The following is a 21,928-nucleotide window of genomic DNA, read 5'->3' on the forward strand; positions in this document are numbered from 1 at the left end:
TTCCTTCCTTCCTTCCTTCCTTCCTTCCTTCCTTCCTTCCTTCCTTCCTTCCTTCCTTCCTCCCTTCCTTCCTTCCTTCCTTCCTTCCTTCTCTCTCTGTCTCTCTCTTCCTCTCTCTTCTTCTGGCTTTGGGAAGATATGCCCTATTCTCAGTATTTATGTAGCTAGCTTTTGCTCAATGCCTCATTGACAAATTATCAAATTTGAGCCATCTTCTACCAACTAAATGGTTCTGAACAATTTTCTTGACATTTCCATAGGTACGATCTTGCCAATGCTGCTGGTCCATAGACCACACTTTGAATAGTGAGTATGGCTTGTTCTATTCTACAGAATCTGGAGGAGCGTTTAGAAGAACTGACCCAGTACCCATTGAGATGACTTTACTTACTTCCTGAGGAAATTAAATCATAGCAATGATAAAAAAAAACACACACAAATCATGGTGTTTAGATATGCCTTCTATTGCCTTTGAAAGAGTAAGGTGAACTCAATACATGGCTTATGGAGGTTTAGAAGAGAGAATAAAAGTAAAGACAGTGATTCCAGGCACATATATATAAAGCATGGGGTTATCTAAGGATTCTCCAAAGATCCTGATGTATCCTATTTAGCTTACAGGCCAGAAATAAAGACTTGCCTAAGATGAAATTGATTCTCCTTGCGGCTGTCCTTGGAATTCAATCCTCCCTATAGAACTTCATGAAGTCTCTTCATGAACAGGCAGATATTCATGGAGACGGAGTGGAGATTAGATGAGATGCAGGTTTGCTTTTTTTTTTTTAACTTTGAAGCAGAAATTAATGTCAGAAAGATCACTTACAGTTTGCCCTGAAGAAGGAACTGGAGTCTTTCTTAGCATCTTCTCTTCAGCTAAGTTCCAAGAATTCTGAAGGTCAGATATTTCTAAGTGTGAACATGTTGATTCAGAGTAGATTGTCTTTCAAAGTCATTCCCCAACTGATGTCATTCTTAAGGTTTGGAACAAACCTACCAGAGAGCCAAATGATAAAATACTCTTGTTTTGAAGCTACCATTCCTTAGGCAGTCTATAAAGGGTGTCTCCCTGGCCCACTCATTCAGGAAGAATGTCACAGCTCCAGAATGCTCATTCACATAGCAGTGGGAGTTAGTGACTTATGCTTCCTAATTCAAGAGCAGTTGTCTCCAATTCGAATGTGCGTCAGGAACAAACTATAAATATTGGAAGAGTTTTTCCCACAGCTTCTCCTGTGTCATTTTATCCAAAGATTGATGACGTCTGGGTGAACTAGAATTCTCTCTGCCGTGCTTAGAATCACCCCCAAACTCACAGATTTAGATTTGGCATCTTTAGGCCAAAGAACATAAGAGGAGAATTTCTCTTAAAGTTATACATTGAGAAGATAGAACATCATCTGCCCCTGGTGTCTATTCCTTAGGCCATTTGTCAAGATTCTTTCTTTTATTTTTTTCCCCTTTGGTCTTGGGAATGAGAGAAAAGAAAATTCTACTGTTTTTTTTTTTTTGCCTTAAATAACTGAGAAGAGTCTGATTTGGCCATCGGCATGTAGTGATCATGATAATTAAGATTTATACTTAAATCGGTCCTTCTCCAGAGGACTAGTATTAATTAATTATGCCTCCCAAAGCTCCCAGGGAGTTGCCAAGGCCAATGTTATTATCCTCCTGTCCTATGGAAGATGCCTTTGTTATAGAAAAAGAGAGAGACTCCCAATGCTGAATAGCAAATTAGTGTCTGAGGCAGGAATGAAACCCAGAAGTTGGAATCCCCCCCTCCCCTGCACACACACATTGTCCCACTCAGAGTCCTACTTGCTGTTCAGAAAGGAAAGAAGAAAGGAGGATCTGACTATCAAAGTCAGACTGCCATTGTGAATTAGAAAGCCCTGTTGACCAAAAGCAAAGACAATTTATCTGAAGAGACCAAATCCTTTGCTATTTTTTATCATGTGGAACTCTTTGAAATGTTTTTTTTTCCCAAGATCACACTAAACAGAATCTGCAAATAGAATAGAAGGAAAAGTCTTTCTTTCTTTCTTTTAAGGGCATTAGAGAGAGACTACATGAAGAAGGAGACAGAAGTATCTTCCTGGCCTCTACCGTTATTTTTTATCTTGGTGACAAAAAGCAAAAGAAAATGACTCCTACTGTCAGGCTACCTTTCTTCTCTCCATTAAAAAATCCTTAGAATGAGCATTTCCTTTAACTAGAGAGTCTTACCATTAGTAAGTCATAACGATTTACTCATGAGGATTTACAGTCCTAAGATATAGTGGCAACTGAGTTTTGGAGCTAAATGGAATGATCCTTTCTTTACGTTAGTGTGGAATGAGGAGGCTGGTTAGGTTCTTTGCTTTGATACTGGAGAAAAAAAAAAGAGTAAAGTCTCAGCACTCCAAGGCTGGTCTCTCAGAGGCTCAGGCATTACCAGCTAATCCATGAGGAGTGCATCTGTGATGTGATGCTCTTTTCACATGGGAGGCTCAGGCTTCACTCCGGATCTGTGGCCAGTCACTTGCCATTCCTGACAACATTCATGAGGTCAAGAACAAAGCAAAATTGCACACAGCACCTTAGCACAAACTGGGCCCTTCAGAAATAAGAATCTATTCATGCATATCAAGGAGAACTTGATCCTCACCTTCATCATAAAATGTTGTGTCTTTGACATCTGATTGAGGGATAAAATAACCCGCTGCTTATGGAAAATAGCAGTGGATTGAATTTTCATATTTTATTCCAGAGTTTTCCAGCATGATGCTTTAGGACTTGATGGACTCTTGCTGCCTAAATCATATATTTTCTATCATATTCAAGGAAACAATAATGCCTTTTAAGTCTCTATTACCAGGGTGTGACTCAAGTCAGATGTGACGCATTCATCTTTCATTTATTCTCTTGGTTGGATTTATTTCATTCACAGTGAGCTTTTAGTACTATCTCCAATAGGGCTACTTAATTTCAAGTACATAGTAGTATATAATAAAATATTTAGATTAAGTTAAAGGAATCTGTTTGGAATTAGATAAAGATGGCAGGAATATTTTCCAAATGTAGCTATTATCAGGAGTCAGAAAGGAAAGAGTATTTTCTTTCTGTGTCTGCGTTTAAAATGCATTACACCTCCTTGTTTTTCATGAATGTGAGATCTGTGCATTCACTCTGTGCTGAGCTTCCTCAACCTGTGTCCACAGAAACATTTCCTTCTTGTGGAGAGCACAGTCCCATCACGTACGGTGCAGTATGCTAGGAAGGGAGGGGAAGGCTACCATTCTTCCTCCTTCACTGTCTTCCTGCAAGTTTCAGAATATTACACTGAATTTGCTTATTTCTGACAATGAAAGCAAAGTGGCAGCATTTCTCATGCATCTGGGAAAATGAAATTAGAAAAGAAATAGCACTTTTCAGAAAATTTAAATGTGGCCTAATTGTTTCGCTTGGGAGCTTGGAAGGAAAAAGTATGCATGATATGAATTGTTAAGTCTGCAAAACAAACTTTTTTTCTAGGTTCTAGGCTAACCTGTTTGTGATTCCCACCTCACATTTGATGTTCTTTTTTTTTTTCTATTTCCAACATTTGTTATATTGAATTGATTTGATGTTCTTAGATCTTCCTAGAGACTTTATGTGGGTAGGTGTTTGGGTGTTCCCTCTCTGTGAAGTAACCTATGCATCATTCATAGTCACTGAGATCATTTTAATATGTGGCTTTGATAAATATGACTTAGAATGGGTCTTTTATAAATGTTTTCTTGGACTTGTGTGTGTAAAAGTAAGTGATGACTCAAGTTACCCATACACAGTGAGACCAAAAGAGAATAGTCTCAGGAGAAAAGCACCAAATTACAATACCCAAGCACTTCTTCATTTGTATATAAAATAATAGGCATACTGAAAAGAACTCCAAATTGAAGGAAACGAAGACCTCTTCTTAAGTTGTCCTATCGTTTTTAGATGACTGTGTATTCTTTACCTCCTATATGGTATATACACGTACACATCGGAGGGAGGTGGGAGCAGAGGACAGAATCAGCAGAAAGCGGGTGAAAAATACAGTACAGGGGCCCACCAACTGCACTGGACATTGATGAAAGTGAACTAAGTAACTCAAGGGTGGCGATGGGAGGGAGGGAATGAGAGAGAGAGAGGGAACAGCTGATACCAAGCAAAAGGAAATAAATGTACATGTCACCTGATTTATACAAAACATAGTTTTATTGTTAAAGGTCATAGAGTTCATAAGCCATGTGGATTAAGATAACAATAATTATCATTTGTGAAAATAAAAAGGTATTTGTGACTTAAAAAAAACATGAAAAAATAAACGATGAGCCAAGTATGGTGGCCCACACCTATAATCCTAGCTATTGAAGAGGCTGAGATCAGGAGGATCATGTCTCAAGGCAAACCCAGACACAAAGTTGATGAGATGTCTCTCAACTAATAAAAATCTGGGTGTGGTGGTATATGATTGTCATCCTAGCTATGTGAGAAGAATAAATAGAAGGATTATGGGCCAGTCCAGACAAAAAACAAGACCTTATTTGAACAAAATAAGGAAAGCAGAAGGGGCTGGGGAGTGGCTCAAGTGGTAGAGTGCCTGCCTAGCAAAAGTGTCATGCTGAGTCCAAATCATAGTACTACCAAAAATGTATGAATAAGTTAAATATAATCAAATGTTGATCCCAGACCACTCCTGGCATGTGTGAGATTCATGAAGACATGAGAGCGTTAGTTGTGAAGATCTCATATTCTGGAGAAAGCCTTTGGGCCTGGACAAATGGAATAAATCTGGTAGGGACTGCTCCAATTTCACAACTTAAGTTCAAAAGTTGCATGAATCTCCTTAGTCTTGGGGCAATCTAATCACTCTAGAACCAATTAAAGTTCTCATACTTATAATCCAAAATATTATAACCCAAGCCAGAAACTGAAATAAGATAACTTCTACCTTCCTATCTGACAAGAATATGTTTATAATGACCTGGAACTGTGGGCTTGAAGTTAGATTTCTCAGGCTCTTGGAATTCATTTGAGAACATAGTGGTATTAGTGGGGCTGGACCCAGACCATTAGCCTCTGACCTGTGACTCTAGCAATCCAAGGAAAGGTTTTCCTGGTGTGCATGTGGTCAGCCCGACCCACCTCTTCTTTTTTTTCCTTATCTCTCTTTTGCAGTTCAGACTGAAGGTTTTCACTGAGGGCTAGGGATATGGCTCAAGTGGTGGGGATGTGGTTCAAATGGTAGAGTGCTCACCTAGAAGATTTACACCATGGTGGCGTGGCCATATTGATAGTCAGGCATAGGTTTGGGGAAAATAAGAAGAGGATTCTGGGTCCTGGACATATCAAGTGAAGTTTAGAAATGAGGGGTCCCACTGGAACACGTGTACCCTTGCAGACTAAGACTCTATGTGGAGGTAGGTGCAGAATGAGAGGATTGCAGAGTGACATCCCAAATACCCTATTACTAAGCAGCTCAGAGAATGGTTTGCTCCTTTGAGGTTTTAGAACTTACTCTTCAGTTGGGGTGGTAAATCCCCCATGGGGTAGGAAACCTCATCTGGTCTGTAGTCTTTTAGTCTTTGCAAAGACAGAGGACTTCAGAAAATGGATAGGTGCTCTGCAGATGACACCAGCAAGTCTGATCCTGGGACCACGTTAGGGCTCTTAGTTCAAGGGAAAGCTAAAGTCTCTTTTCAGGGGTGTCAAATCAACTACAAATAATCCTGATAATGCATATTGAGATTATAACTGGAAACGACCTGGGAATGATGTTGAGGATAATAAGGCTCCTGAAAATACAATTGAGATTTACAAGTGTCAAGCAGGTAGCCACACAGGCCGGGCACTGATCTATTTCATGTGGTTTTGTCATAAGCTATACTACAAGAAAAGTGTTCCTGGAGTTGGGAAAAAAGCAAGAACACCACAACAGTTTGTGGTATCTCTAAATCAAAGTACAGAGCCATCATTTAATTTTTTTCCTTGGTAAACAGATAGTCTCCTAATTGAAATGTGTGGAAATGTGAACATTAGGGAAACTTTTATTTGATTCTTCATTTAGACCTACCTCGATTTTTCCCAGGGCAATTCATGGGCAGAAACTTAGCTCATTTCACTTTATTTTAATGATTTTTTTTCCTGCTGAGTGTTCAAAAATGAAATGAAAACAGAATAAGCTTTATGCTTTACAAGTCTCACTATTTTACATGGAAAGTAGAGGCAAAAAGTATATCAAAGGGTTTGGAAATTTATATTTCAGTCACTTAAGTATTAGAACAAAATTTAATATAATTGCCAAGTAGTACATAAAGACTCTAGTTAGCTGTGCTCAGAAAAGAAGTAGCAAATGTTTTTGCTACTAATTCTTGTTGGAAATTCACAAGAATTTTAAATGTTGTTAGCATGTTTCATGGAGATGTTTGTAAGCAGAATACTTTGACCTTCCTGTTGACTACAGAATCATTCACAAAATTAAGCTGATATACTCATATTTTTTATTTGACAAAACATTCATTTATAATCTTGTCCATTGATGATTTCAATGGGGAAACTACATATTTCTTTCAGTGATGCTTTAGGGCAAGGATAATTTGTCAACAGCCTTTGCATCTCTAGGATATCTGGGAAGAGAGTAAAGTCATGCTGTAGATGTCATTTTGTCCAGTGTTAATCAAATGTTCATGAACATTATATATATCTTGACAGTAATACCCAAATAAGCAGAGAATTTTTTAAAGTGTTATGCAAATGACCAATTTCTGGGATTAAAAATTACTAAAATTAGAGTTCATATAGTCAACCATATATATTATATACATATAATTCATAATTTATTGGGCTATGAAGTGATTTTGACTTCTCAATACTCTTTTCTTTTTTGGAGGTCTAGGGAAAAGACAGAATTAACAAAATGCAAACAAGAACTTCAGGTGTAATTTAACTTTCCTGGAACAGTATATTTGATTATGAAATCCTCAATGTATACTTAGCCCATTTTAGTTGGTATAAACAGCAGTTTTGTTAACTCTGAAATGCATACTTAAAAATCTTTGCTTTGTTTTGTTTTATAGGTGCAAACCCGAATTATATTGATCTCATTTATGATGGTAACTATCACATTTTCTTTTCTTTTTTTTTTTGAACAATGTTTGTGTATAATGAAATACATCAACCAAAAGAAGACCTTTAAGCTCAGGCAAATATATACGTTAAGCACTACATAGGCCAAAATAACATCTCAAAAAAAAATCACTCAGTATTGATGGCTGTTTTCCCTTGATATTTAGAGTGCCTGTAAATAGCACTTTCTCTCTCAGCCTCTGTTCTTGGAAGTAGTAAATCCATTCTGCTGGAACAGACATTTTGCTTCCACAATTGGGAACTAATTACCTGTTTAAAAGCCATGACTACCAAGAAAAGGGGGGGTAATATCAGTTTCTGTCTATGACAGTAAACCCAATTCAGAACTGTTTCTGTTATAATGAGCAGTGTGGCTCATGGAGAGGAACTTCCAAGGGAGGGCTGGCTTCAGGCCTGGCTGTACAGGCAGCTCAACTGTATCTATCACTAGGGACTCCCATTCACCTGCTTTCAATCCCTCAGCCCACAATGCCAGCTTTGCTGAAAGCTGGTTTTCCTTATAGCTGTAAGTTGAGGCTGACATAGAGCTATTTCCACCAACACTGATGGGAAGGCGAGAAGAGAGCCTGATGGTGACACAGATTCAGGACCTTAGAGGTTTACCAAGCCCTCTTTGTACTCAGAAGGAGAGTCTGTAATCCCAGCTACTTGAGAGGCAAAGATCAGGAAGATCGTGGTTCAAGGCTAGCCCAATCAGAATGTTTGAAAGACCTCCTCCTAACCAATAACAGGCTGGGTGTGGTGACATGCACCTGTCATCTCAGCTAGGATCTTGTCCAGCCTAGACTAGGCAGAAAGTAAGACCATTTAAAAAAACAATCAAAGCCCAAAAGACTGAAGTTGTGGCTCAAATAGTAAGAGTCTCTGCCTGACAAGCCCTGAGTTCAGTTCTCAGTACTGTCACAAGAACAGAAACAAAAACAGTCAGTTAAGTCATAGTCTACTGCATTACTGAGAAGAGAGGTGGGCTAACCTTTGGCTAATTAGATCCATTCCTGGAGTATGGCTCCATTTCCTTGGAAGTGAGAAGCTTGAATCCTAAAACAAAGTGAAATACTCAGGAATGTCTGAGGGAAGGAATTCAAAAGTCCAGCATACCAGCCTTTAAGTATCTTGCATCTGCTTTGCTAGTTTGACCAAATGCCAAACATGCGTTACTGGGTATAAGAACCCATTTTTAAGCCATTTCCAACAAACTACTACTATGACCCCAAAGCTACTAACTTTAGTGAAGTGAGAGGCTACATTTCAAGATGTAGTTTAAGATTGAAGAGTGGTCAAAAGCCTGTTCTTTGACTTTAGATCTAAATATACATACAAACACTCATCTTTCTATTGGAATCAATTCCCATGTTGAGCCTTTGGGCAAAAATGTCATGATTTTAAACTATGAAGTTTTAAATGGTTTTAATTTTGCATGAGTGAATGACTATAACATAACATAAGCAAACAAATAAATAAAATCTGTTCACATGTGAAATCAATAAGAGTTAAGATATTTACAATGAGGGCTGGGAAGGTGGCTCAGTGGTAGAGCGCTTGCCTTGCATGCTTGAGGCCCTGGGTTTGATTCCTCAGCACCACATAAGCAGAAAAAAAGAAAAAATCTGGAAGTGGCACTGTGGCTTAAGTGGTAGAGCGTTAGTCTTGAGCTGAAGAGCTGAGGGACAGCGCCCAGGCCCAGAGTTCAGGCCCCACAACTAGACCCCCCCCCCAAAAAAAGAAATTTACAATGAATGTGGTGGGGATGTGACACTTGTCATTACCAATAAAATATCAATCCAATAATAGGTGCTTTTTCTGTTTTTTCATTCATATTCAAAGGAGCATTTTGCTAATAAAAAGATAATTTAAATTGATTCTTACCAAGGCCAACATGAGGATTCTTAGTAGAAATGTTTACCTGGGACTGAGTTAATGAGGTAGCACATTCAGGATGGAAATTAAAAATTGCTATACCTGTTTGAAAGTAAAAATACAGACACTGTTAATTAATATCATTTGTACTAAACTCAAGAATCTTTTATGATATTTCATATGCAATATTACTAATGAACACTTTGATCAAGACAGATTATATTTATAAACAACTTTGTTGAATGGCAATTCCTTTGCACAGCTACTTAAAGATAAAAAAGTTAAAATAAAATGAAAACTTTGCCTATAAAAATCAGTGTTTATTTCCATAATAATCCAGCAGACTAAAATTGATTCCCAGAGGCCTTTGAGACTAGATAAAGTGAAAAGGTGTCTTTACGATTCTGAGTATTGCATTGGTCTAACTTTGAGTAGTTGAAATGGGATTATTGGCAGTTCAGAACTCTTCGAAGAAGTTCCTTTTGTGGACTCCAGTGCCCTATTGATGCTTATATCAGGTTCCAGTTTAAGCATTTAACTTTTATTCAAATGAGATGTATCTGCCCTGGACTCAGTGCTATTCATTTTAAATCTGCACTGATGTCCAGAGCTCTGCTCCCTCTGTGCTGGCTGGACTTAGATTAGTCATTTCCTCTTTTTTATCTGGGAAACCTGCAGTCAGACTTGGTTTCCAAAGTCTCTTCTGTGATGAGTTTTAGATGATCCATTAGCCTTCCCATTTGTTTTAAAGAGGCCCTCAATAAAAGAAGTAGTTTCTTGCACACAAAGAAGAATCTCTACACCAGGTTTAGGACTTGACCAACAGAACAATGATGGAAAGATCTGGGTTGAATAAAAGTTTGGCTTCATGCAATCCTGACGCTACAGTGTATTTAACTCAGCAGTGGGCCATGCTTCTCCAGATCAGCCTGGAGCTGACTATAATTTGGAATCACTGTAATCTGCCTTGTTTTGTTTTGGGTCTTACTGTGGCCTTGTATTTGTCAGTAGCTCAATGACAACTTCGTGTTTCTTCTTTACTCCTTTCTCCAATTTAAGACTCAACGGCGATGATTGACATAGAGGACACCACCAACAAAAGTAATGAAATCCCTTCCACGGATGTTACTGACAAAACTGGTCGGGAACATCTTTCGGTGAGTGGGATACGCAGGTGCCTCCCACAGTGGTTCTGAGCATCTCGGATGCTTCCATATGAGAGGAACTGAAGCTGCTTCCAGAAGACATTTTGCATTGTGTAGATGTAAACAGGCCATGACATGTTAGAAGGGCTATCAATGGAAAGATTCAAGAAAAATGATAAATGATAGGGTCTCCAACTTCCTTGTGGCAGTAATAGGGCTTGCTCTCAAGGCCTAGGTGCTGTGCCTTAGCATTTTTGCTCAAGATTGGCACTCTACCCCTTGAGCAACACCTTTATTTCTAGATTTTTGGTGGATACTTGGAGCTCACACTACAATCCTCAATTTTCAGCCTTCTAAGCAGCTAGGATTATAGGCATGAGCCACCAACGTTCAACTCTTGTTCTCCTTCTATGTACTTTTGTTTTTTCAATGTGAATGTGTGCCACATTGTTAGTGGTGACTGTTCCAAATGTCAGTCAAGGTGAGCACTAGATGGAGATCAAGAAATGAGGGCTTTCATTCAGAGAGCACACTTGTCTCCTCAACTCTTTATGTAAAAGTTTGAGGGTCTACTTAATGTAGGAATCCAGCAGTTATAGGAGGATATAACATAAAAATGAAACTCATATCATCATGGAGAAGCCTATCCTTTAGCAGAGATAGACTGTAGCTGTAAGGTGGCATTTTGTGTGGTTTCTGCAGGGTTGACACACATAGGAATTGAGGGAAAGGAAACTATAGGTCTTGTGATCAACAGCTTGTCAACTGTCCTTGGCAGAAGGGCACAATGTGTATGTACAGTCATAGGAGAAGCTGGAGATTTGGTCCCAAAGTAGTCCAAGACGTTTAGCTTTGTTTCCAAGTGAGGAGTCCCACAAGAGATATCACAGTTCCTATGGACCAATGGTGGTATTAGTCTGTCACTTCTCCTGTGCACACAGTGTGTATTGAGGGCTCTTTATTCATAGAATTATGAATCCATCCTTTTCTTTCCCTCTCTGTTGTCATGGTGCCAAAGTAGGACCTATAGGTCAATTCTGTCTCACCCTTTGTTTCTGTGCTGTTTCCAGGCTAAAATAATTTTTACATTCTTTTAATTGTTTCAATAAGACTGAGGATTGAATTCAGCTTTGTGCTTGCTAGTACACCTTCAATTCGTTTGCTGTCTTAGTTTGTGGGATTACAAATTAGTTCCATTGTGCCCATTTTAAAAACATGGTTTTTAAAATTTCAAAAGAAGAATGATGGTTCATGACATGAAAACTTTATGAAATTCAAATTTGGGGACTTACCATAAATAAAGTTTTATTGGAATCCAGCCATGCCTACTTGCTTGTGTATTATCTGTGACTACTATTTTGTGCTGCAGTGATGAGTGAAGTCACTGCAGCAAAGTTCTTATGGACTGAAAAGCTTGACCATGCTTACTATCTGGCTTTTTACAGAGACCGATTGCACAATTGCTTTTCTTTGGAGGATACCATAGCTCTAGCATGGGGCTGAGTGTGGTGGTCTATATCTGTAATCCCAGATACTTAGGAGGCAGTGATAGGAAAAGAGTGAAAAAAGAGTGAAAAAATGCGGCATGGCTCAAATGGCAGATCTTGCTTGCCTAGCAAGCATGAAACCCTGAGTTCAAATCCTAGTGCCATCAAATAATGATGATGATGATGATGATGATGATAATAATAATAATAATATAATAATAATCCACCTTGTTGGATTTACAAGGAATTTGCAAATTTGTTTTATTCTAAGAACTATCCTTGAATGAAAACCAACCAACTATCCAGTGAACTAATCAAGATTCACCCATGCAGTCAACTAATCAAGATTTACCCATGCATGTCTTCCACATAAAGGCCACCCTATCTCAACACATGCACAGGAGATGAAACTTTGTCTTTATGGGTTTTGAAAAAAATGATTCTTCTGATTGTCATAGGAGTCTTTGTTCCTTAAAGAGTTTATATTTAGAATGACTTGAATAGGTAAGAATGTTTATTTGCAAATGACTAGCTACTTCCAGTTTCCATGTTGACTTACCCATTCTAGACTTACATAGAGAAAGCAGAGAAAGAGTTACTGCTTTATGAGGAAGTAGAAGCTTTGGGAACTGAAGTATCTGCTTTAGCTCCCATATCCAGCAAAGCCTGGGGATCCTGAAAACATAGGGAGCCTGAATTCCTGAATCTCAGCCAGGGACCTTTCCAAAAGAGCAAGAGACTGTCCCCTGGTGCTATTGAGAGAAGTCACCTAGTCTCCATGTCAACATTCTTATCTATAAGATTTACTTTGAATTTATTTCAATGTTCTCTTTCTATATATAGCATTATAGAATTCATTGAAGTCAAGAAATTTATAGCTGAAATTTGACTTCTTTCCCATGAAACATTCATTAGAAACAAAGATTTATGCCAATCATAACAAAAAAGTCCAATCACCTTAGGTAAGTGTGAGTGGTTAGAATAAATGGATCTGCAACTAGTCTTGTAGGAATTGCTGCAATTCCGTGTATACATAGGCTAGTGAGGCAGAATTAAGTCTACACTCAGACATGGTCAGGAGCACTGTCCATGAGAACCAGTAGTACCTGTACAGGTACTGTACAAGTACCTAACACACAAAGGCGAGATTCATCATACTTTAGTTTGAGTTTGGCAGGTGGTCAGCTTAGTACTTTACTGTGCTGTTGACTTACCTAATACTATCTCCAGCAGACATCCTGGAAGGATAATGCTAAATGCTTTCATTCCCCTACATTCCTTGACAACCACACAGTTTGGAGAGGCAGGGTCATGCATAATTCATAGGTTTTATATCTGGACAGACTGGATCAAATTTCCAAGCTTGAGAGATGTGACCTTGGGTTTCTTATTTAATTTGTTTTTTCAACTTTAGTTCTACCAGCATCCTCTTCCTTACTCTTGCCAATCAATATTAAGGTATCTACTGTAGTAGACATTTTTCTAAATCCATCATCTGTATTAACTCACCGAGGATTTGTAACAAACTTTATGATAGAGAATTATTACAGTCACCAATGTCTATGGGGAATTTACAAGATGCAGAGAAACCAACTAATTCTGAAGTCATATATCTCCATAAGTGATACATCTAATTTTTATACTCAGGAATAACTTGTATACTTGACAATCTCTGCTTCGTAGTTCCTCTTACTATCAGATTTATCAGTCAGGATAAATAAGCACTGCTGCTGTAACAAGCATGCCCACACCTTAGTGGTATAAAGGCACTAGTTAAGTTGGCTACTTAACTAGTCAAGTTTCACTACACGTCTTGGCTAGAGGCTCTAATCAGTCATGTTCTGGTTCTAAGACCTGACGGAGAAAGTGGCTATTGTTTGGAGAGTTGGCATTTATTAGGGCAGAGTGAAAGAGACTTCTAGGGCAGGGTTTTCCAACCTTGACTCAATTTGCACTTTAAGATGAATAATTTGAGGAAGGGGTTTATCCCGACCATATTCAGCAGTGTCCCTGGCTTCTACCCAGTAGGTGCTAGTCACACCTTCTCCTGGGGTGACAAGCTAGAACTGGCAAATGTCCTGTGGGTGGCAACATTATCTAAGATCTCAGACTTTAGACTAAGATCTCAGACTTACAATAAAATTCTCTGCCCTGCAGTAATATGTCTCCACTACAAGCAAGTCAGGACATGGGTGTTAAGGAGAAACTTGCGGAGGAGAGAAATGGTGAATGGTGTAAATGATCACATCAGAGGAAAACAGTACTACCTATTTTAATGATTGCTAAGCAGATTGACACATGAAGATCAAGTGTCTTAGTCCACGTTTTCATATCTTTCCTGGTGGCTTTCATACTACACTGGCAAAGCTGAATCCTTACAACAGAGATTATATGGCTGGAAGATCCTGTTTATTTACTTTTTGACACTTGTAGCAAAAGTTTGCCAGTTTCTTGGAATGTTTATTTTAAAAACAAGACCTTGAACCAGGCTCTGGTGGCTCACACTTGTAATCCTAGCACCCAGAAGCTGAGATCTGAGAATCAAGACTCAAAAAGAGCTGGGGCAGTAAAGTTTATGTGATTCTGATCTCCAACTAATCAGCATAAAAGGCAGGAAGTGGAGCTATGGCTCAAGAGGTAGGGTGCCAGCCTTGAGCTAAAAAGCAAAAGGATAATGCCCAGGCTCTCAACTCAACCTCTAGAATCAGCACACACACACACACACACACACACACACACACACACACACACACACACACACACACCACCTTGGGCTGAGCAAAACTGGAAGGTCATGCGCAAAAGTGTACTTCCACCCTCATTTGGTAGGATGCAACATGTACTAATAGCATCTTGGTCATAAAACACTTCAGAGTAGCAGTGGCAGCAATGAGAACTGACTTCTATTTGCCTCTGACCTCTCCTTCTCAGAACTGTGACAGAATTTACAGATCTACCCACTTGTAAAACCCACACCCTTGCAATTCCATTTTTAAACTGAAAATAAAACAAAACAAAATCCTTCTTTCTGTCCTTTATTGCTCATACTAGGATGGTATGCCCAGATCTTGAGTGTACAATGTAAGAATTGTCACAAGTGGCACTCACCTAACAGTGACCACTTGCTTCCCAAGGTGCCCTACCAATTCCGACCCAAATAATCAATTCGTTTGGGGAAATTTTCAAACATACACAAAGTAAAATAGTAAAATTAACACCATTTTATATTTCATTAGTCTAAAAAAATGTATGTTTAGCCTAGTACTGGTGGCTCACACCTGTAATCCTAGCTATTCAGGAGGCTGACATCCAGAGGACTGTGGTTCAAGGCCATCCCAGACAGAAAAGTTAATTAGCCCTCATTTCCAAAATAACCAGTAAAAAGCTAGTTTGGATGTGTGGCTCAAGTGGTAGAGCCCCCACCTAGCAAACACTATAGTCTAAATTCAATCCTCAGTACCACCAATCAATTAATCAAACATAATAATAATAATAAATAGACAAAATAGTATTTTACCATTTATGTTCCATGGACTGCCCATCTCTCTGTTTCCCTTTCTCACCCTTCTATCTGTCTTCTTTTATGCCTAGTTGAAATGGATGGATCTATTTATCAATTCTCTATCTCCCTACAGTAACTATAACTACTAAAATATCCATTAGATGTAGATACCCATTTGTCCAAGCCGTCATCTCTATCTTCTGATTTATAAAGTAGGAATAACAGTAAGATCTATGTATGGAGGATTGAGTGAACAGATATATCTGAATAGAAACAAGTAGTAAACATTCAGTTAACAGTAGCTATCATCATCATCAGTACCATAGAATTATAAGGAACTAATTAGCAAGATTGTCACTGGCCTCCTCTCTTCCTCTTCATAGGTCTATGCTGTGGTGGTAATTGCTTCTGTGGTGGGATTTTGTCTGCTGGTGATGCTGTTTTTGCTTAAGTTGGCAAGACACTCCAAGTTTGGCATGAAAGGTAAGAAGGGTTGTGTTTATTTTACTTCTTATGTGGAATCATTTTTGGCTTATGACTAATGTTAATTACCACTAAAGAAGGAAGAGGCTAGACGGATGATGACTAGGCTTAGGGCTGAAAAAATAGCAACAAGGATATGATAGTTCAAATCAAGACAGAGCAAACCAAGACAGTGCGCAGCACTGCACCTGCCCATGAAGACAGCTGGCCCAGAGGACACAGGCCTGTTTTCTTGAGTATCAAGTAGCTAACCATGAAGGAGGCAGCAATACAGTACAACATTGCTCCTATAGCTTTGGTGATGGCAGGTGAGGCACAGTGACACAGGATACCTGGAATTCATACATCTTGTTCAAGAAGATTCTTTCTGCTATGTATATCATTTCTGAATCTTCAGCAGTATGTTTTATCCTGCTATTGCTTTTTCAGATTCTTATTGTTTTGAAATTTAAGCCACCAGAAACCAAATAAGAGCAGCGACTGGTGGTACATTGGAACATTTGGGTATGACTGGTGTTTATTTTTTTATGTGGAAATATTCTCAGTGTATTAACACTATATTCTTGGTTATATTGCCAAGAATGGTAATTGGTATTTTTTAGGCCAAAAAATTAATAGAGGAAAAGGAGCTTGTATACTTCTTGTTTAAAAAGTGAGTTTTGATGATTTTAAAATAAATGATCAAAAGTTTGATGTCTAGTTTTAGCTAATGCATTATTGTTTTATTACATGTGGTCTGTAATAGCTAGATACTCGTAAGTGCCTAAAGGGGAAAGTTATAAAGGGGATTAGTTGTTTCTTGGTTGTGTTGGGGAGCAATGTGGTGGGTTTTTATCCATGTGGTCTCTCTGAGTTGTTAATCTTGCTTGTGTACTTGGAACAGAATGGTTAAGTAGCAGGATGTTGCTGGTTATACCATGGATTTGAGTGAATGAGATCTGTTACTAGTGACCAAGGTTCTCAAATCATAAATGAAGGGGAATGTGGTAGTAATTAGCTTAGACATTAAACATAAGAAAAACATTGAAATCTCACCTTGACTCTCTTTAACCTGCGGGTTCCTGGCACTTTCTTAGGAGAAGGTAAAATCTTTTCATTCTTTGATTACTAATAAGAACTGGGAGAGGGCCTGCCCTGCAATGATTTCATTAATTGTACACATGCTTCTCAAGCTTGCCTTGATGCAGATGTGCTTGCTAGATGTGTAGAAGCATGGATTAAAGGGGAACCCAGAAGTCTGACTTAGGTCTGTGTGCACCTGAGAGCTGGCATTTCTACTTTTCCAGGTGATGTGGATGCTGTTTTTGCACTAGCATTTTTACAGTATTTTTTTAGAATGGCAATTCCATGTCATAAACATGGCTATCAGATATCTCTCTGTGCGTATGACTGGTGTGGAGTTGACATAGAAGCCATACTCACCCATTATTCTCCAGACTTTGTGGGGTTATCCAGGTTGAACTAGACAACAGTTCTCATCAGGCTGACTCACTGCTATGACAATTTATTAAGTGCTTTCTTTCCTGAGAAACCCCTGGAAGGTGCTCCTTTAACTAAAGAGTACCAGATTGTAGCAGTGTATAATTTTCTTTCTTGAGGGATTTAGTTTGGGATCTTTCATTTCCTGGGATTTTCAGAGAGAGGACAATTTCTAGGTTCTTCTGAGAGCTCATTTAAAGCTTTGTGAATCCTTGGAGCAAAATTTAGGAGCATTCTTCATGCTTGACTTAGGAATGGCACTGACAAAAGAATTATCTGTAAATGTCAACTTACTCCTCTTATGGGCTGTGATAGAAGAGGGAAGAATGATAGAGATTTTGTTTCAGATTTTGTTTCATTAAATTATGTTTATATATTTTGTCTCAGAGACTTGTGTGCTAGTTTAGAATAGCTCTTTTTCTTCTATGTCAGTCTGTGGCATGATATGACCAAATTGAGCCTGGTCTGACGTTATTATTTTGCAAGTCAGATGCTACTTGACCATCTTTGGACATCTAGAAATTAAGATGTGGCTTATGCATTGAGCACAAATGAAAACTGCATAGAAAAGGTGTTTAAAAATTAATGTAAGTTAATGTAGTTTAACTGTTATTAGAACAAGGATTAGTGTGGAAAAAAAAAACTATGTCCTAAAAGGGGAAGAGTAAGTGAAAACACTACTTCCTGAAATAACTTGGCAATCTATCAGTCATGATTTCTGTGTAGCATAGTAAACTATGCGTAGCCTGGGCCAACAGCTGATGTACTGATGAGCTACTTACTCCAAATGAAATTCTTGCCCTCAGAAGCATCTTTGATGAGGTTATAACCCATTATAGCCTCTTATCATGAAAACAAATGGAGACAAAAGATGGCTGCCAGCCTGCCCACAGGTGCTCATGGCTTTTACTCACTCATTCTTTGCTGTATCAGTCAGTTTTCCACAGCTACGATGAAATGCCAGAAGCTGATGCATTATATATGAAAAAGAGGTTCATTTATTTCACAGCCTTTGGAGGCAGCACGTCTAAATAGACTAGTTCAACCTCTGTGATGGTCCTCGTTTTTTTCAACATCCTTATGGGAGCTTTGTAACATGAAGGGCTCAGAAGGAGGAAAAGGGAGAGATGCAGAGAGAGAGATGGGGAGAGAGAGATGGGGAGAGAGAGAGAGAGAGAGAGAGAGAGAGGGAGAGAGAGAGAGATTAGGCCTTGTTAAACATGAAGCTAGAGAGCAGTCTTTCTTCTTTAAAAAATTATTATCTTTAGCCGGGTGCTAAAGATAAGGCTCATGGCTGTAATCCTAGCTACTCACGAGGCTGAGATCTGAGAATCATGGTTCAAAGCCAGCCCAGGCAGGAAAGTCTGTGAAACTCTTATCTCCAATAAACCACCAGAAAACTGGAAGTGGCGCTGTGGCTCAAGCGGTAAAGTACTCACCTTGAGCTGAAGAGCTGAGGGTCAGTGCCCAAGCCCAGAGTTCAAGCCTCACGACTGACAAAAATAAAAATAAAATAAATAAATAATTATTGTCTTTAAATAGTTGTACAGAGGGGTTTCAATTCAACATGTCAGTTTGTGAGTACAATGCATCTTGAATGATGTCACCCCTTCCATCATTCACCACATCCCTTCCAATCCCACTCATCCCTTCAATTTACCTGGTTCCATTCTCTATTTCTTTTACGTGTGTGTGTGTGTGTGTGTGTGTGTGTGTGTGTCCTGGGGTTTGAACTCAGGGCCTGGGTGCTGTCCTTGAGCTGTTTTGTTCAAGAATAGCATTCTACCCCTTGAGTCACAACTCCATGTTTGGCTTTTTGGTAGGTAACTGGAGACAAACAGTCTTGTGGACTTTCCTGGCTGGACTGGCTTCTAATTATGATCCTTAAATCTTAGTCCCCTCAGCAGTTAGAGTTTTAGGCATGAGCCACCAGCACCTGGCCCTGGTACCATTTTCATATCTGGATATTGAATATAATGACAACATTCACCCACCCTTCCCCTCTCTGTTCTCCTTGCCCTTTTCTAACAACTATTTTACCTTTGCAGGAACTAACTCACTTTGAGGGCCAGTATCCATTCCTTCTAAGGGCAGCAGCCCAGTGAGTTAACCATTTTCCCCTAAGCTCCACCTCTTAAAGGTTCTATGCCACCTCTCAATCTTACCACATTGGAGGCCCAGCTTCAACATAGCAGTATTTGGGGAGCAAGCCACATCCAAAGCACATGTTAGCATCTCATGATTTATCATGAGTGTCAATGATTTCATTTGGTGGTACGCGCCTTGAGATTTTAAACCACAGTTAATTCTATTGATTTGAAGGGCCTCAGGTAACACAAACAGAAACCTCTTAAGATCACAATGCAGCTGAATGCAGGGAAACTCAACCATTGTGGGTTGATGAAGACCCAAGCATTATTTATAAATGATGATGTTATTGTAGGTAGGTGAGCTCTATATTCCAAACCCAAGAGTTAAATCTGGATTTGAGATTAGAATCAATGAGCTGTGGTGTGGGCTTTGGAGATGGGTCCACAGGGCTGTGAGCTTACTGAAACATATCATTTGTTGGAATGTTGATGGTGCAGCCCAGTCCAGGTAACACAGACTGTGATCTCCATGGAGACAGCATTCAAGTTTGTCCATCTTTATTTACCCAGAGCCTAGACCCAAGTTCACACTCAATAAATATTAATGGACTGATTGATTCTAGGGAATGTGTAGCTTCATTCAGTTTATTAATGGACACATTAATACTGTGAAAGGTTAAAAGAGAGTCCCTGGGACTTTTCCAGCTTTCTAAAGGAGACAACCTCCCTCCCCCCTCATCTTTTGCTTTAAATTTCTCCTAACTTAAGATAATGAATGGCTATGGCTAAGAGATTATCTGATGCATTGTTCAAAACAGTGTGAGACAATTTATGCACTAGGGGTAATTTTGAGCGTTTGGTGTTCAAATTTTTGGGGTTCCCTTGGTCTTCCATTTTGTGTAATTATTTATTTATTTTAACTTGAATGTGGTTTTGTCCAGGTTTGAAGCTGGCAGAAGTGCCAGATGGTGGCTTGTATCCTGCTATGAACTCAGATTTATCTTTCACTGTTGCTCGCTATAGGTTGTGCTTCTTGTTGTGCATGCCCAGTAGGTTACTGTTTCTTTTTTCAATAAAGATGTCAAGGGGTAGATCTATGCCTCTCCATTTCTTCTTGTTCAATTCTGTACCTTTGCCCTGTTTGGCTTTCAGTTGGATCCCTAGTTCCTTTATTGTAGATGCCCCAGATAAAACCCTTCTGTTAGTAGATGGCCATTGGTATATAGAGTATTTATATGTATATTTATTATGGATGCATAAAATGCATAACCAATTTATCTAAATCTATGTCTATATCAATACCTCTAAGAAAGTGTGCCATTTTATTCTTTTTCTTTGAAAACAGCTTCTGATTTATGTTCATTTTAGTTTCTCAATGATATAAGACTCAAAAGAATTTTCCTGAGCAGTTTTTTCTATGTTATTTTATTTTCCAAAGAATAGGCAAGTGGGCCTTTGAATGGCCTCTTGTGTTGTAACCAGGCTTTGTGTTTAGATCTCACATTGCTTCCTGCCTTCTTCTTCATGTTGAGGATGTCCAGGTGCATGTGAAGGGGAAATGGAAGCATCCATGGGCAGAGGGCTGCCAAGGCTTCAAAGACTGCTCTGCATTGGACCCTGCCTGTGTCATTGATGGTATGCAGGACTGGGGAGAATGTAAGGGAGCGGCTAGGGAAGGGGAATTGGACATTGGTTGTATGATGAAGAATAGTTTTGGCCCTCAGCTTTGTGTTGTATGTGCCTCCTGATGGAAATCCATATGTGATATGTCTCCTATAACCTTGGGTGAATCCTTCAAGTTTCTAGAGTAGAATATCTCAGTGGCTCAAAGAAATTCTTGCAGAAGGAGCTAGAAGAGAAAGACCTTTCTCTTGTTGTCCTAATAGTCCTCTCAGAATAAAATGCCCCATATATGCATTTCATCCCTGCTGCAAGAGCTCCAAATGTTTCCAGTTAGTAAAGATTGAAAAGTGGCACTACCTGAAGATGCAGAGCCAGGTTTTCTTAAGTCCAGACGCAAGACCCTCCATTTTGTTCTGCTCTTAAAAATGATCCCTTAGATGTTTTTGGATGAAACAAAACCCCAAGTCTGGTTACTGGAAAATAATTATAAATGTAACGGGGCCAAAGCTAAAGAGGTTGAAGGTCAAAGCCTTTATATGAGCCGAAAATAATTATAGAACATTTTGTAATTTGAATTTTAACAGATACTTGGATCAACTTTTGAAAGAAGGAAATATGTGATCAAAGCCAAAAACACAATTGTAGAAACATCTGTAAGGACAAACTGTTTTCCATATGACCCCTTACTTATTTTTTAAATAAAAATAACACTGAAAAATTGTGACACAAAAGATTAATGCACTCTGGTTGCAAAATCTCATGCAGCATAAAGTTAAAAATGGAAATGCCCTATCACCTTCATTTTCCCTCTACCATTTCACTCCTTGAAATAACTTTACCCATCTAAGATGCACATTTTATATAAATGGTCAAACATCTAGCTTCACATTTAGAAAATCAAATATTGTTTCATTCCACAAGGAAATTATACTATCAATTTTGTTTGGCAGTGTTTTCTGAAATAATAGTTGGCCACAGACCACTTTGCATCAGTGCTTTTGAGATCCACAGCATCCTACTTAGTAGTATTTCCAAGCATCCTGTATCTGAAGCCTAGCTTTACCACTTCTAACTTATGTGACTTTGAGCAAGTATTTCATCTTCTCTTGCCTC

At 38.9% G+C, this 21,928-nt stretch overlaps 1 protein-coding gene across 2 annotated transcripts in view; it reads left to right on the top strand.

The window, feature by feature from the left end:
• Ntrk2 (neurotrophic tyrosine kinase, receptor, type 2) overlaps window positions 1-21,928 on the top strand; it is a 363,714-nt gene that overhangs the window by 68,682 nt on the left and 273,104 nt on the right. For both annotated transcript variants that reach the window (XM_013031082.1, XM_013031083.1), the window contains exons 10-12: window positions 7,080-7,115; window positions 10,066-10,163; window positions 15,524-15,623. In XM_013031082.1, the coding sequence (XP_012886536.1) occupies window positions 7,080-7,115; window positions 10,066-10,163; window positions 15,524-15,623 (234 nt within the window). The remainder of the gene's footprint in view (window positions 1-7,079; window positions 7,116-10,065; window positions 10,164-15,523; window positions 15,624-21,928) is intronic.

This window comes from Dipodomys ordii, unplaced genomic scaffold (assembly GCF_000151885.1).
Source record: "Dipodomys ordii isolate 6190 unplaced genomic scaffold, Dord_2.0 Scaffold137, whole genome shotgun sequence".
NCBI classification, from domain to species: domain Eukaryota; kingdom Metazoa; phylum Chordata; class Mammalia; order Rodentia; family Heteromyidae; genus Dipodomys; species Dipodomys ordii.